Source organism: Chiloscyllium plagiosum, chromosome 28 (assembly GCF_004010195.1).
Source record: "Chiloscyllium plagiosum isolate BGI_BamShark_2017 chromosome 28, ASM401019v2, whole genome shotgun sequence".
Classification (NCBI taxonomy): Eukaryota; Metazoa; Chordata; class Chondrichthyes; order Orectolobiformes; family Hemiscylliidae; genus Chiloscyllium; species Chiloscyllium plagiosum.
The window spans coordinates 18,626,891-18,645,000 of record NC_057737.1 but is presented as its reverse complement, the minus strand read 5'-3'; the positions used below and the strand labels follow the sequence as shown (position 1 = coordinate 18,645,000).

The 18,110-nt window shown below is 38.7% G+C and overlaps 1 protein-coding gene across 1 annotated transcript in view; it reads left to right on the top strand.

The window, feature by feature from the left end:
• The first annotated feature begins 11,801 nt into the window (after positions 1-11,801).
• Positions 11,802-18,110, top strand: part of tmigd1 (transmembrane and immunoglobulin domain containing 1) — a 24,578-nt gene continuing 18,269 nt past the window's right edge. The window contains exon 1 of the mRNA XM_043718429.1: positions 11,802-12,076. Coding sequence (XP_043574364.1) covers positions 11,998-12,076 — 79 coding nt within the window. The 5' untranslated portion in view covers positions 11,802-11,997. The remainder of the gene's footprint in view (positions 12,077-18,110) is intronic.

Genomic DNA, 18,110 nt, shown 5'->3' with positions numbered 1-18,110 from the left:
ATCCCACAACAACTGCAAATGCTGGCCTAGCCAGTGAAACTCACATCCTGTGAATGAATTCAAAAAGTGTTCAGGAAATAGACAGGTGAATGGGCTTTTCAGGAATGTCAGTGTCTTTTTCTTCTGTTCATATATTTTGCCCAATTTCTTGATTCCTTCTTAAAGATTCTGAAGATCATCCAGGTGGCTTCATTAGCCTCATACTGTGTGGGTAACGTGTTGACTGTCACAAAGCAAGTGATTTCTTCGACAGCTTTTCAAAGCCATCCATGCTGGCACAGACTACAACAGTAGGACATTCTTTGTTCACTCTCCATTGTTGCACATTTCATCTTTAAACATTAATGAGCAATCTGGTAAGAAATATTGAAACAATCCAGTGATGTATTCTGAAATGATACTGCAAATGGTGGAAATTGTTGTTTCAAACAAGACAATAGGTCCTCTTATTCTCCAATGTTCATAGGGGAAACGGCGTTTGAAGAGAGTGTTCCTCAATTGTAGTTTGAATTACATATTTAGAACTTTTATGGTATTACTGGTTACAAAGGCCTTCTTGAGTATTATAGGGTTACAGAATAAGTAAGAAGAAGGGCTCATGCCCGAAACATCGATTCTCCTGCTCCTTGGATGCTGCCTGACCTGCTGCGCTTTTCCAGCAACACATTTTCACCTCTGATCTCCAGCATCTGCAGTCCTTACTTTCTCCTTACAGAATATGTGCAATGGTTATGGTTCTACAACTTCCAGTTTCTGGTTACTGCATTGTAAAGCTGAACACTCCTAACTTGGTACACATGCCATAGCAGTAGGTCACTTTATCTTGCTAATGGAATCCTTGTCAGTGCACATTCCACAGTAGTGACATTCTTCATGTTTTAGACAGGGCAAGTATCTCATCCTTAAGTTAAATGATCCTTTTGGCGCAACAGTATCGATGGGGTCCCTATTTCCTTTGTGTTGCAGAGTGATTTTCCCTGACTGTCCGTCACTGTAGCCCTCCAAGATTACAGTGGAATTAGGATGTCTGTGTTTGCATGATTATCTTCCCATTCTGTTTACTGTAGCTAGTCTGGTTCCAATATTAAATGATTCCATTATGATAAATACTTTCCAGTATTCCCATCTCTTGTCTGTGGCTTCAACTGAGTAGCACATATTTATTTGACAATTAACTTCAATATCTACACTTTCTACTACAACCCCCATTTCACCTGTGATCATACCAACACCGTTGGGAATCCTCACTCATCGGTCCGTATTCCAGTGGCCAGTCAGTAGGTTAGATTCAATAGCCCCAATGTTTTCGTTCCCTATATTTGCAATATTATGTCCCTGACAATCCCTGCCTATCTACCTACCTTCCTTTAGATATTGTCTGTGTAACTGCTTGCTGGAACCAATGCCAGTAGTAAGTTACACACACACACACACAAGTCTGACCCAAACTGCACTTCCACCAATGTCCTTTATTGCATCCATTGCTCCCAATGCGGTCTCCTTTACACTGGGGAGACTGGATGCCTTCTCGCAGAGCGCTTCAGGGAACATCTCAGTGACATCCGCACCAATCAACCCCAATGCCCCGTGGCCGAGCATTTCTACTCTCTCTCACACTCTACATGCAGGTTTGGGCCTCCTCCACCGCCACTCCCTCACCACCCGATGCCTGGAGGAAGAACACCTCATCTTCCGCCTCAAAACCCTTCAGTCCCAGGGCATCAATGTGGACTTCACCAGTTTTGTCATTTCCCCTCCCTCCACCTTACCCCAGTTCCAAGCCTCCAGCTCAGCACCATCCTCATGACCTGTCCCACCTGCCAATCTTCCTTCCCACCTATCCGTTCCACCCTCCTCTCCAACCTTTCACCTTTCCCCCTTCCTCCATCCACCTATTGTACTCTTAGCTACCTTCTCCACAGCCTCGCCCCCTCCCATTTATCTCTGCATCCCTGAGGCTTCCATCCTCATTCCTGATGAAAGGCTCCTGCCCGACACATCAATTTTCCTGCTCCTCGGATGCTGCCTGACCTGCTGTACTTTTCCAGCATCGCTCTAATCTCCAGTATCTGCAGTCCTCGCTTTCGCCAAACTAACAATTGTATTACCTCCAGTACTAGGGAAGCAATTCCAATTCAGAGGTGAACATTCATCTGACTACCCCAGTCTCAAATTATTTACCACCACTATACAACCTTAAGGTCAGTTGTTTGACCCCTGTGGGATTCACTGATCCTGCTTCATTGCTGTCTCTCTTCACCTTCCATTAGTGTTCCAGCAGTCTTGGGATTTGCTTCCTCTCAGAAGTCATGTATCTCAGAATGTCCTCAGTTAGATCATTGGTTACATTCCTCTGCTCTCTATAGTGAGGCAGATATTAGATATCACCAAAAGTCCAATTGTTCTTGAAGCCTGGGCAGCGAAGCAGAACCACAAGTTACTCATTGGGCAATAGATATTACAGTAAAAGTAGGTGAAGTTGTCATAGTCACAGAGGACTCCTAGCATTGTTGTTTACCAGTGGTGGTTTAACCTGAGAGTTACTACCATCAGGTGGTGGGAGAGGTTGAGAAGAGAGGACCTTCACAGTAACCTCAGTGGGAATTGAACCCACACTGTTTGCATGACTAACCAGATGTCTAGCCAGCTGGTCTAATTAACCTGTACTGTGCCTGGTTTTGTGGTTCACTGATGGTCACAGAATATTCCCTTCTAAATAGTATATCACCTGGGTCAGTTCCTCGACAGATTTTACCCCTTTAGGGATTTGGCCTTGCTGGCCAAGTTCTGTGACCTTGCTTAAACTAGCTTTCAAAATCATGACAAGTGAAAAAACAATGTTCAGGGTAATCAGTTTGTTTAAAGTGAACAAAAGCAGAAATTAGTGGAAAAATTCAGCAGGTCTAGTGGACAGAAATCAGAGTTAACATTTCAGATCCAATGACCCTTTGTTTCTGATTTCAGTTCTTTGGAATTTTCTTGTTTAAAGTGAATGTTGGTTGGCCACACACACAGTAATCATTTCATGTCAGTTGTCTGTGAGTCTCAAGGTTTCCTGTACTCTTGTGCTCCATGGACGCTCACCACATTTGAATTGCATCATCTTTAACTTTGGCATGAGGATTTCAAATTTCAAAATTAATAGAAGTTCCTCCTCAATAGTGGCAATGTGTGGTAGCTTTAAAGTCACACTGTCACTTTTACTTAGTAAACAGAATCTTTAAATCTAGATAATTTCCTCAGCTCAGTACTTTAATTACTAGATATTAGTTAAATTATCAAATATCTCCAAATTTCTTAGCTTTTATTTGGAGTTGAGTTTTAATCTTCAAATCCTTAAACTTTGCAGCACACTTGTAATCCAAAAATCCATCCAATCAAATGGAGAATTCATTTTAATTACTCCCAACGTTAAAAAGAAAGTCACACACAGACAGAAAAGAATACCACACACTCTTAATGAAAGGAAAACAGATAAATCAATTATGACATACTGAGCAGAAAACTGCATTAAAACAGCATACAAAACATATCACAAGGGTGATATGTAAAAATGGTTGCAAAACATACCAAAGAGTACTGGGCTAATGGTAAGATTCTTGGTAGTGTAGATGAGCAGAGAGATCTCAGTGTCCATGTACATAGATCCCTGGAAGTTGCCACCCAGATTGAAGGGTTGTTAAGAAGGCATATGGTGTGTTAGCTTTTATTGGTAAAGGGATTGAGTTTCGGAGCCATGAGGTCATGCTGCAACTGTACAAAACTCTGGTACGGCTGCACTTGGAGTATTGCACATAGTTCTGATCATCGCATTATAAGAAGGATGTGGAAGTTTTGGAAAAGGTTCAGAGGAGATTTACCAGGATATTGCCTGGTATGGAGGGAAGGTCAATGAGGAAAGATTGAGCGACTTGAGGCTATTTTCATTAGAGAGAAGAAGTTTGAGAGGTGACTTAATTGAGACATATAAGATAAACAGAGGGTTAGATAGGGTGGACAGGGAGACCCTTTTTCCTCAGATGGTGATAGCTAGCATGATGGGATATAGCTTTAAATTGAGGGGTGATAGATATAGGACAGATGTCAGAGGTAGTTTCTTTACTCAGAGAGTAGTAGGAGCATAGAACACATTGTCTGCAACAGTAATAGACTCACCAATCTGAAGGGCATTTAAATGGCCATTGGATAAACATATGGATGAAAATGGAATAGTGTAGGTTAGATGGGCTTCAGGTTAGTTCCACAGGTTGGCGCAACATCGAGGGCCAAAGGGCTTGTACTGCGCTGTAATGTTCTATGTTCTATGGGCTAAAACACTTTGAAGTGACTGTGGCCTATAACCCACAAAACAACAGGGACAGCTTGTTGGGCCTGGCTCTTTCACTCTGTCTCTCTAAAACAGAATAAAGGAATTGTTTCAACTCAATGTTACTGATTCAGCAGCATCCTTTCAGAATTGACTTATTTTAAAGTTGCCAATGACTCTGTCACACAATAAGTGCTTTACTCTAGTCTTGTACTCTGACTGCAAACCCTGGTATGTGGTTTTAATATTCTGTCTCTCTCCACATCTTCACAAGCCCTCTTTATCAACCATCGCTCACCAATCTACCTCTTCATTCCTTTCCCTTGATATGTCACACAATTTGCCTTCAGGAGCTCCACTTTCCCAGCTCACTGAACTGTATCGTCTGCTCCTCGTTTATTGCTTCCTTTCTGTAATAGATTCTCCAGTTCCTGAATGCAAAATGAGACCAAACATTGGTATAGACAGACATACAAATTAGTTTTCTTTCTTCTGTCTTATTCACAGCCTTCTAGACTAATGTCAGAATTACCAAGGTAGTTTCTCACACCCTTTTCCTGACTCCTATTCAAGTTTGTTTTTACAACCCACCAAAACTTCTGTTTCTCTGGTAGTTCCCTGAGATTCTAACTCTTTTCCTTCATTTTATCTATTAATTTTGGTCTCTTATTCTTCTGAAGTTTTGTTGCTGACCCCTGTGTTCCCCTACGAAAGGTGTTCCTTTTTGACATTTCTCTAATTTCGTCCCACAACCACCATCCCATGTGGCTTTCTCCTATTCCCAAAGTGAGTTTTCACCTGCCCAGCTCCTGTCGCAGAAAGAGCTGTTGATCTGTGTATGGGTAAACTCCAAATGAGATCTAAAGAAGAGTGGGACCAGCTGAGTTTCTCCAGCACATCCTGTTCTTACTTTGGTATAAGTCAGAATTCATGCGACACCAGGTTGTAGTCTAACAGGTTTATTTAAAATCACAAGCTTTCGGAGCACTGCTTTCGAAGACTTCACCTGATGAAAAAGCCGTGCTCCAAAAGCTTGCGATTTCAAATTAACCTGTTGGACTATAATCTGGTGTCATGTAACTTCTGACTTTGTCCACTCCAGTCCAAAACCAGCACCTCCTCATCATTATTTTGGTATAACAGTGCTGTTGTGTGCACAATATTTTATGACTAGATTTGTACGAGTAAATTGTAGACCGTTAAGAGTCTAACATCTGCTGTGATGACATAATTGGAATCCATAATTTAGGTCAGATGGTCTCATCACATGGAGAAAGTTGAACTGATTAGAGAGAGCCAATATTAGATTCCTAAAGGGTAGGTCATGTTCAATAAACCACACTGAAGCTTTTGAGCAGGTAACCGAAATAGCGGATAATGGTCTATCAATAGTTGTAATTTAGGAGAACTTCCAGAAAGCGTTCGATAAGATGAAATATAAGAGTATGTTTGTGAAAATTTAAGATCAATAATTGAAGGGAAATCATTCCAAGATTAGTTAGCTCATGGAAATTAGGCAGTAGGGATAATAATCATGCAGCTGCATCAGAATAAATGATGTCTACAAGGATCTCTGCTGCACCTTTAAATATTCACTATAATATTCATGTTTTCTACAGCACAATAGAAAGTCATGTATCAAAGTTTTTCAATAATCTGAAGGTCAGTGGAGCCTCCATCATCAATATCGATAGCTCCAGGCTACAACATAAAAGTGCACATTGCCCCAATGACCTGTCAGCTTTGAGTAGAGTTCCAGCTGGCTTAGTTTGCTAAATGGATGGTGTGGATCAATTTTGTGCCAAAAAACATGGGCTCAATGCTATTGCAGTTGGGATGGATTCAGGACCTACTCTTTACGCATGGCTGAGTTCATGGCACTGTGGGTTGGACTTGCCTTTGGGCAGAGGGATGCAGAGCAGAAGAGGTTGGTGTACATAGTGCAAATTACAAAGTTATAAATGTGCATTGATAAATCAAATTTGTTGGCAAAACTATCTCAGATTGATTTCAATTAAGGTGAAATCATCCATTTTAGTCAAAAAAGGATATATATTAAAGTAGTTCTTAAATAATGAAAATCTAGGAACAGTGAAATACAAAGAGCTTTAGGATTTAGATATACACAGATGAGATCTATAGGAATGTTATCAGGACATGGATATTGCAGTTTTGGGGAAGGTTTGTACAGGCTTGGATTGTTTCCCTTAGAACAGAGAAGGCTGAGGGGTAATTGAATTGAGATGAAGTGCCTGAATAGAGTGGACCCTGAAGATTTGTTTCCCTTAGCACAGAGGTCAATTCCCAGGGACACTTGTTAGGATAGATAGGTATTGTAGGAACAAGGGTATTTGTTAGGAGAATTAGAGGAGGCATGAGCATAAATGCTTTTCCCCATAGGGTGGTCAGTGTCTGAAATTCACTTCCTAGTTTGGTGGTTCATGTGGAAACCATCATCCCGTTTAAGAGGAACCTGAACCTTTACTTGAAGTGGTGAACTTGCAAGGTTGTGAACCAGGTGCAGGAAAGGGGGATTAGAATAGATGCTATGATGGGCTGAATGACCTCTTTCTGCGATATACCTTTTCAATGGTTCTAAACTGTACGAGTGATGTCCTACCATTCACTCAGGGAGTCATGGTTGCTACGGCAACATACATTTTTACATGCACGTTGTAATCAAGAGCTCTTTAACTCCCAAACACTGGCATGTAGTGGAAAGATTAATAGGTTTTTACTTAACCTGTTTGACCACATTGTGAAAACACCTTCTTCGGCTATTAAGTTTTGGGGTGGGACTCGACCACAGAGCTGTTGGCCCAGAGGCAAAGACACTGATCATTCCATCACAGGTCAAGGACAAAAACATTAATGGAAATATTAACCTTTATAATTCAAGACTAAAATATAGTCTGTATTGATACTGAGCTCTAAATAGACCAGATCACTGTACACTTCTAACACAGAATTTAGGAAAGTTATAGTTACCTTGAAAGAAGTGCAGTGCAGATTTACTAGAATGTTAGCAGGGAAAATTATGAGAGATTATAGACATGTGCTCCCTAAAGTACAAAGTTTGAAGGCTGATTTAGTTGAGATTTTTAGAATTTTGAAAGGAATTGATAGGGTAGATAGAAACTTCTACTGTTGATTATGGAATCGAGGACAAAGAAGAAAGAAGGATTTGCAATTAATTCACACTTTTCACTGACCACTTGATCTCTCAAAACAGCTAACAGTCAATGAAGTTCCAACTCTATTTTAATTTAATCCCTACCCTTCCCTTCACTGTTTGATCATGCAGCAATGCCCTTTGATGTGAAGGGCATTGCTTGTCACTGGCCACTTGGGTGTTTCCTTTCTTCCTGGTGGAGGAAATTGAATAAAGATTTGTACACCTTGTGTCTTTCACTGTGTTTCATACCTGTACACACACAACATGGGTGCAGGGGAAAATATAAGCACTACCGCAGTTAGGCAGTAATGTAGGATAAAAATAAGAAAAAAAAAACAGCCAATGAAGTGTAGTCACTGTTGCAGTGTTGAAAAGGGAGCAGCCAATTTACAAATGCCCATAAATACCAAACTGATGCTGACCCAGTAATTACCTTTCATGACATACTGCTGAACTTTAACCAGAATAAAAGTATTTGGGCCTTCCTGATGAAGGGCTTATGCCTGAAACGTTGATCCTCCTGCTCCTTGGATGCTGCCTGACCTGCTGTGCTTTTCCAGCACCACACTCTTGACTCTGATCTCCAGCATCTGCAGTCCTTACTTACTACCAGAATAAAAGTAGTGTTGCATTATCCTGTGCCTGAAAAGTTTGCATTATACTTTTACTTCAAGGTCTTTCTGCTTATTTTTGCAACTTATGGAGAAATTTCAAGGTGACCTATCTTCCTGTAGGTTTATCCAATGCCTGCTGCCTGAATAAAGGGGCTGACATTTTTGATTGACAAGGGATTCAAGAGTCTTGGGACATAGTCAACAAAGTGCAGTTGAGGCCACAATCAAATTAGCTAAGATCTTATCAAATGGCAGAGCGGCCTCGGGGGGCTGAATGGTCTGCTCCTGCTCATAATTCTTAGGTTTGTGTCCTTTTAAGAGGTAACATTGCAGGTAACCTCCCATCTGAAGAGTGCTCCCATCTGAATCACAGCTGATATTAAGTACAGGGATATAATCTTAAAATCAGAGTCACACAATTCTGTAGAGAAGTACAGGAAATACAAATTTGCATGACTGATGTTAAAAGTATGAATCATTCTCCTGCAAAAAATAGTGGATGCTAGCTGAAATGTTACTTTTAGAAATAATAATTATAATAAAAAATTATAATTTGAAATCAATTGATTTTGGTTGCCAGCTGTATAAGGGGATATGGACCTAAAATGGGTTAATAGATTTGGAATAAAGATTAATCATAATCTCAATGAATATTAGAAAAGCCTCAAGGAACAATATCGCCTCCATCTGGTCTAATGTTCCAATGCAGGTCAGAATTGCGAGCGATATAACCACATCACTTAACAGCAGTCTAACTAATCATTACTTCTGGGAACCTATTGGACTCTAGTAGGAGCGATTTCTGAATTAGGCGTGGCCTTTATGATATGAGTTTAATGAACTGCCATTGGACTGTTTATTACTGATTGCCAAGGGAGTGCAGAATTTTATATCGCCACATGGAGCCTGTTATTCAGGTTGCAAATTTTTAAGGATTTACTCATTTGTCACTTTTCTATGTCAATGGAAAGTTTTCTAAAATATATATTTAGGACTGTAATTCTGTCTGCATGCATTGTTTTCCATATAAAAATATATATTTTGTTTACATCTGATGGAGATATTATAAAACTCTCCACATTTTGTGGAAGGAGATGCAGCTGTTTAATTTTGATTGAATCTACTTAATAAACCCCAGCTAGTCTGTAAACTTGTAAAAAAGGATACACAAGAATCCTGTTATCATTTCATCGTAATTTTATCATTAACTTTATTTTCAAACTGTTTCAAAAGTGCAAATAATGCCATTAATTGTATAACATTAATCCACAAGCACCTTAATAATTAAAAGTCTTGTATTCAGCACCCATTTATAGTATTACAACTCCTAAGGGATTCAAACTAACAAGGCAAAAAAAAAGCACTTACTATTTTTGGCCTAGATGACATAGATATGAATAGAAAGAAAATATTGACTCATGGGATTTAAAGGAAATTATTCTGAGAATTTGATCAATGATATTTGGTGGATTGTGAATTTAGATTACATTACATTACAGCCCAACAAGTCCACACGACCCACCGAAGCGCAACCCACCCATACATTTACCCCTTACCTAATGCTACGGGCAACTTAGCATGGCCAATTCACCTGACCTGCACATCTTTGGACAGTGGGAGGAAACCGGAGCACCTGGAGGAAACCCACGCAGACACGGGGAGAACATGCAAACTCCACACAGTCAGTCGCCTGAGGCAGGAATTGAACCCCAGTCTCAGGCGCTGTGAGGCAGCAGTGCTAACCACTGTGCCACCGTGCTGCCCTGTGCCATCGTCTGGCTTTGTAAAATGATTAAACAATTTAATTGAATTCCTGCTCCTCGGATGCTGTCTGACCTGCTGTGCTTTTCCAGCACCACTCTAATCTTGACTCATAATAAATGCTGTTTGTTGATTAGCAGCTTTTCCTGGACAGTGAAAGATTTTGCTTTGTCAAATTTGACTAGGTTGCTAATGGGTTCAAATGTGATCAGCGGTTTATTGAGTCATACAAAAATCCATCTGGCTTCAAACAAGTTGCATATTGAGCAAGTGGCATGTCCTTTGTGCACAAAGATGTCAGGCTGGTGATGAGGAACACGTAATTCAATGTAAATGCAACTATGGAAACTTAGATCTTCGAGAAACCTGTGAAATGGGCAAAACATAGTGCAGTGTGGTCTTGTTTCACTCTGTTAATGCAGAATGAGAAATTTACTTCCTCCTGGTACAGAAAACTATGGACATCTACCTAATATTATGGTTCATAGCAAACTGTAAACTGCTACTGATGTCACCTACTAAAGCCTGGAGAGACCCTATGATAAATGTTGAAAATCAATCACTTTAACAATCATATGCCAGTGCCCTTTTTAGGGCTGAAATGTGGCTGCAGCCCTGTATTAGTCTCTAGTAGTAAAACATGAATATCTCATACTTCAGTCCTTGGTAAAATTGTGGATTGAGAAGTACTTCCTGCAGACTGCTGTGAATATGACCTCCTATACAGTGGCTTGTAAATTAATATTAATCAATAGACTACCAGAGGAAATGATGCCCTATATCAATTTGAAGGGCTGCTTCTCTGAAAATCATTTGACTCCATTTCTAGCTAATTAAAATGACTAAGTTACTAATTTAGAGAAGGGTATTTCAGAGATTTAAAAGGTCTGCTCATTTACCTTAAACCAAGAAATAAAACAACATTTAATGTCTCAGACATCCAGCTTTTTCAGTTTCATGTGAGTTATATTTTCAGTGGTTTCTAAAGGAATGTACACTATAATAGATTATCATGAAGTGTCTTCCTTTTATGTTTTCTTCTTACATGTGCTTATTTAAATTCCCCTTTAGTTTAAGTTATTAGAAATTGACTTTTAAGAGAAGCAGCCTCAATCAGCAAATTAGCAGTTCCGCAATTCAAGCTTTTTATGCTGCTCAATCCAAGACTTTTAAAGTTTAATCATCCACATGGATACTAATCTCACTAAAGGCAGTTTAATACCACGATCTTTAATATAAGATTGAGATGTCTATAATTTCAGTTCCAAATTTCTACTCTTTTTAATTAACATTTATAGGAAGTCTAATGTAGGTTTGTAAACCATGTAATCAAGATTTTTCTCAATTCTTAAACTTTCTTCTAGTAATTACAAAGATTACCATATGTGTCACAGTTAATTTTTTCAGGGTAAAGGATTTCACAAATTCCAAGAAATTTTGCTGCAGGGAGGCAACAGCAGATGCTGAAACAAATAACAGCCTAAATATTTTGTTGATAGTTTGATGTTGTCTCAGTCAGAAAGACCCGATTTGGGATTAATTTTCAACAGGACATGTTATTTATTACATGTGTTGAGTAGAACAATTTACCTTAAAATGTTTAGATAAAATCTAATCCACACTTTTTTCTTGATGAGTAAATATTCTTTCACAAGATTACAAAATCACATAATGAAAATAAATGTATCTGTGTCCTTGCAGTTACATGGAACTTCTTGATGGATCTAAGTAGATGTAAATCTCATGACCTTGCTGAGTTGTTAATCTTTATTGACTCTCACATATAAAAACCATAAAACATAAGTGGGGAGATGTAAACTGTGCAATTCAAATATAGTTTACTGGCACTATAAAAATGAATCAAGAAACATTTTTGTTAAAAAGATTACATATAAACTTTGGAGATGAAAGATGATCTAACCATTTATAACTGGCTTCTCATAATAAATCGTTCACTTTTGTTGAGACATTCCTCTGTTAGTGCAGGTACTGAGGCAAACCTACTAAAATGCCAACTCAGCAACTAACATAATTTTAAATAGATTTGCATTTTTTTCTGGATGCTTGTTATATCTTCATAATTTTATCAGGAATACAAAAGCTGTTTGGAATTTTACTAATTCTTCATTTATCTGTTTAATATGGCTTCATGGATCTTTGAGAATCTAATTTTTACACTAGTTCTTATTGTGGCAACAAATTTTGTTCCTGGATATACAGGTATGTTTGTGGTGTGTTAATTATTTTCAGTGTCCAGTTTCAAAACTCATCTTAACAATGTGAATTAATCTATCCATCAGTGAATATTCATTTGGCACTTATCCTGTTTTCAATCAATGCAAACAGGTAGCATTGATATGGTCAGTGTTAAACTTGATAGAAGTTATGAATGTAGCTTAGTCATATCATGCTGAATAAAATCTGTTGCAGTGGATTGTTTCTGCTACTGCTTTGAATATGTATTAAAAGTGTGCCATGTTTATTTAGCTTGTAAAAGTCAGCCAAGTCTGATTTACAAAAACCTACAATTCATAAATATAGGAATAAATAAATTCAGTAACTCAACAACATAGCAAAAGCTTGATTAATAGATTTTTTGAAAATGTGATTTGCACCACTCCCCTCCCCAGAACTGTTGATTAAAGTTGTGTATAGTAAAGTCAAGGTATAATGATATTGTTGGTTACCTATATGTTACATATATTATGGCTTGGTAAGTATTAAAGCTACATGGCAAGAACAGCATGATTTCAGATCAGATTATTAATCGCTATATAACATCTCTGCCTCACAGATTAATAACACAGAACTTACTTGTGCCTGACAGCATTGGTACTTTTATGATACCAACAAAATCGTTATTAGATATTATTATATATGTCATGATTATAACAAATCCATGCCTTTACAATGACTAGAATAACTCACTTTTAAGAAGATCTGAAAAATTCAAGGATGAAAAGGCTGATTTACTCCTAGCTCATTATTCCTACACTCTAACTTAGTCAGTGTAAGGGCAGCTATATTTTGAATGCCCGAATACTTTTGTTTCCTCTTACTGGGTAGATGATACAAAACATTTATTGGGTTGTTCATAAACAATTTTTCTCCATTAGCTATCAGTTTGAGAATGGCTTTGTTGCTCCTATATTAAACAGTCAAATAAATGAATCACCAAACTAAGTTGCCTGATGCATTTCATCAATAAGAACATAGCAACAAGAAAAGCTCATTCAGCCCTTCTAGCTTGTTCCGTTAATCAATAAGATCACAGCTGATCTGTAGTCTAACTCTACATACCTGTCTTTGGCCCATATCCCTTAATACCACTGCTTAACAAAAATTTATCTCAGATTTAAAATTAACCATTGCTCCAGTATCCACTGTCATTTGTGGAAAAGAGTTGCACACCTCTCTCACCCTTTGTATGTAGAAATGCTTCCAAACATCTGGCCCTAATTCTCAAATTATGTCCCCTAGTTTTAGAATCCTCACCCACTGGAAATAGTTTACCTTTATCTGCTCAGTCTTTGCCTGTTAATATCTTAAACATTTAAATCTGTAAACTTCTAAATTCTAGAGAAAATAGGCTAATTTATAAAACTATTCTCATAATTTAACGCCTGAAGACCATGTATCATTCTTGTAAATCCACATTATGTCCTCCAAGACCAATATCCTTCCTAAGGTGTGGTGCCCAGATCTGCTCATAGTACTCCAAGTGAGTTCTAATCAGCATTTTGTATAATTGCAGTATAACTTCTGCACCTTATATTCCAGTTCTCTAGATCTAAAGACCAGCTTACGAAAAAAAAACCCAAAAGAACTGCAGGTGCTGTAAATCAGAAACAAAAACTGAAATTGCTGGAAAAGCTCATTGAGTCTGGCAGCACCTGTGGAGAGAAATGAGAGTTAATGTTTCAGGTTGAGTGACTTTTCCTCAGAGCTGTTCATTTGACCTGAAACATTAACTTTGGTTCCTCTGCACAGGTGTTGCCAAACCCGCTGAGCTTTTCCAGCAATTTCGGTTTTTGTTTCTTGATTACTTCATGGACCTGATCTTAGTGACTCGAATGAGGTCAGCCAGATGGACTTCATAGAATATGAGTTCCCTGAATTGGGCTTTTAATCTGATGCAGTCAGGGTTCCTGGCTGATAGATTATAAACATGAGTGTCAGGGGTTCTGTTTACTTTAGCCAGATCAGTGTCATGTACTATGCATGTGTAAATAAAGGGTGATTTGGTGCTGGGATAACAGCCTTCATGGAGTTTTTTCAGTCCATGATATTTCATAGATGTATGCATCTGACCCTCAAGTCTCTTTCAATATCCATTGTATTAAACTTCATGCCATCTAGAAAATACTCGGATTTATCCTTTTTCAGTCCAAAGTTGATAACTTCACACTTGCTTACATTGAAAACCATCTGCCACGGTTTTGCTCATTCATCTAATCTATCAACATCCCTTTGTAATTTTAGGCAATCATCTACACAGTCTACAATGCTGCCTAACTTTGTGTCATCAGCAAATTTAAAAACATGACTTTCCATGTCATTATCCAAGTCATTAATAAATAATTTGAATAATTGAGGCGTGAGCACAGGTCCTTACTGACATGATACTTGTATGAAATAAATTGGCATACAATAAATTTGTGAAACTTAAGTCTTCAGTCTTTACCTTTAAAAAAACAATTAGAGTGAAACCAGGAGTGAAATCAGTAAATACAGTTTCACTCAATTGCTAATAGAATTCTAGAATTCCTTCTCCTCCTAATACTAGGGGACATGTATCTAATACTAGGGGACATGTATCTAATACTAGGGGGTATGCTATTAAGGTGAGAGGGAAGAAGTTCCAAGGAGTTGTGAAGAGGTTAATTTTTACACAGAGAATGGTAGGAGTCTGGAATGTGCTGCCAGGGGTGATAGTGGAGGCAGATAGGACAGAGGTGTTTAAGAGACTTTTAGAGAAGCACTCATATATATGTAAGGAACTGGGGGATACGGACCAAGGGCAGGAAGAAGAGATTAGTTCAATTTGGCATCATATTCAGCACAACTTCATGGGCAGGAGTGCCTGTACAGTTCTATGTTCTATGTTCTAAAAAGGCTGTGAATGCAATAATCAATTGAAACATTAAGAATGAGATTGACGATGTTTTATGAGGCAAGAGTATTGAGAATTATGGACAAAATTGGATAAATAGAATTGTGATGTGGATACATAATCGAAGTGAATGATGAAACAGACTTGAGGAGTTCAGTGGTCTATACATGTTCTGATTTTCCTAAAGACAGAAACTGACTGATTTTGAGAAAATAATTTGTGGACAAGTTCAAAACATTTGGCAGTCACATATTTATTGACATTTCACATTAGAGTTTTAATTTAGTTTCCTTTCTCCTTTTAATTTATCAACTTTGAAATAACTGCTCCCCATTGCTTATCATTTTTGGGTAAGATAATTGAAAAGCAATTCAAGTAATCCCTTTTGATGTATGAAGCCGACTATATGTCTTGTTCACCTAGTGTCTGTGTGCCACTGGGGAAAAGATGTATGTATTTTATAAATAGAACCAGGAATTCTTCCATGTCTCAAATCAGGGAAAGCGAGCAGGAAATTAAACTTCAATTGGTAGACTTTATAGATACAGCATTCAGTAATTCAATAGATTGTGCTTCAGAACTTGCCATGCACCTAGCCAGGCTGTTCCAGTATAACTACAATACAAGCATCTATCCAACATTGTCGAAAAAAGCCCTTGTTGTCCTGTTAAAAAGCTGACAAATCCAATCCAGGCCAATTACTGATCCATCAGTCTCATCTCCTTTCAACCATCAGCAAAATTCTGGAGCTTATTGTTGAGTTAATAGAAAGGGTCAATGAGTGTAATGCTATTGATAGGGTGTATATGGACGTTCAAAAGGCATTTAATACAGTGCAAATAGCAGACTTGCGAAAACAATATATAGCCCATGGAATAAAAGGGACAGTAGTAACATGGATATATGATTGGTTGAGTGATAGGAAAGAGAAAGTAATGGTCAATTAATGTTTTTCAGGCTAGAGGAAGTTATGCCATGCAGTTCCCAAGGGTCGATATTCAGATTGTTGCTTTTCCTAATATATGTTAATGATGTAGTTTTTGGTGCACATGAGGCAGTTTCAAAGTTGCGGTGATATGAAATAGTGGAGTAGACAGATGGATGGTCGATTAAATTCAATGCAGAGATGTGTGAAGTGATGCATTTTGATAGGAAGGACTTGGACTGAATATAAAATAAGTGGTACAGTTCTTAAAGATATATAAATGTGTGCAGCATTGAAAGTGGCAGGATAGGTAAAGACAGCCATTAATAAAGCTCACAGTATCAGGGTCTTTATTAATTGGGGAATAAAATAGAAGAGCAAAGAGGGTATGCTGAACTAATACATGATACTTGTTAGACCTCAGCTGGAATATTGTGTACTATTCTGGGCACCATACTATAGGAAGGATATAAATACATTGGCAGAGTGCAGGAGACATTTACCAGAATGGTTCCAGGGTTGAGGTAATTCAGTAGTGAGGACAGAGTAGAAAGGTTGAAACTTCTTGGAAAGTTAAAAGCTAAGGGAAAATTTGTTAGAAGTTTTAAAAATCAAGAGAGATTGGGATAGAGCAAATTGGGAGAAACTGTTCCCATTCTTTAAAGGATCAAGAACAAGAGAGCACAAGTGATTAGCAAAAGGTTTAAAAAAGGGAAAAAAAAGCCTTTTCACACAATGGGTGATTTGGGCCTGGAATAGAAAGATAGTGGAGGCAAACTTAATCAGGGCATTCAATAGAACCAATGTGCAAGGGAATGGGAAAAGGGCTTGAGAGACTGATGCCTAGTCTAAAAGGTAATATTGTCATATTCTGACCGGGCCTTAGAGAGAGACAACTGGTAGTGGTTTAACCTGAGGGCACCACACCTCAGAGGAGGGGAGAGTTTGAGAAGGATAGTCATTCATGGCAGCTTCATCTGGTGTGGAAATTGAACCCATGATGTTGGCATTAATCTGCACCACAAACCAACTGTCCTGCTAACTGAACCCCCTTGTTTTTGGATATGAATTTAATAAAGAAGTTACAGATCAGATCTATCAAAAGTATAGCACCAAATTATCCCAGATTTGTAGATACTTTGAAAATCACAGTACTTTTATTAAATTTCTTGTTTATCTGGAGTGCCCACAGCCATTGAATTCCAAATAAATTAAATGATCAAATTTATTTATAAAAACAATTTATGATTAGATTTTCATTGCAAACTGCAGCATCTCCATTTTGGACAGTCTGCCTTTTTGGCAGAATCCCTGCGTGGGAAAAAGAATGGGAAAGAGGGTATCATAGAGTCCCTACAGTGTGGAAGCAGGCCACACAGTCCATCAAGTCCATACCGATCCTCTGAAGAATATTCCACCCATAACCACTCTCCTGCCTATCCCTGTAACCCTAAATTTCCCATGGCTAACTCACATACCCTACATATTGCTGTACACTATGGGCAATTTGCCATGGCCAATTCCCCTGACCTGCACATCTTCCGACTGTGGGAGGAAACCGAAGCACCCGGAGGAAACCCACACAGACACAGGGAGACTCCACACAGACAGTCACCTGAGGCTGGAATAAAAGTCAGATCCCTGGTGCTAACCACTGAGCCACCATGCCTGTCCACCCACCCCCTCTCCCACCCCCACTGAGCCACAATACCACATACAACTTGAAAGGGTTCAGAAAAGACTTTACAAGGATGTTGCCAAGGTTGGAGGATTTGAGCTATAGCGAGAGGCTGAACAGGATGGGGCTGTTTCCCTGGAGCGTCAGAGACTTAAGGGTGACCTTATAGAGGTTTACAAAATTATGAGGGGCATGGATAGGATAAATAGACAAAGTCATTTCCCTAGGGTCGGAGAGTCCAGAACTAGAGGGCATAGGTTTAGGGTGAGAAGGGAAAGATATAAAAGAGATCTAAGGGGCAACTTAGAGGGTGGTATGTGTATGGAATGAGCTGCCAGAGAATGTGGTGGAGGCTGGTACAATTGCAACATTTAAGAGGCATTTGGATGGGTGTATGAATAGGAAGGGTTTGGAGAGATATTGGCCGGGTGCTGGCAGCTGGGACTAGATTGGGTTGGGATATCTGATCAGCATGGACAGGTTGGACTGAAGGGTCTGTTTCCATGCTGTACATCTCTATGACTCTATGACTTCATAC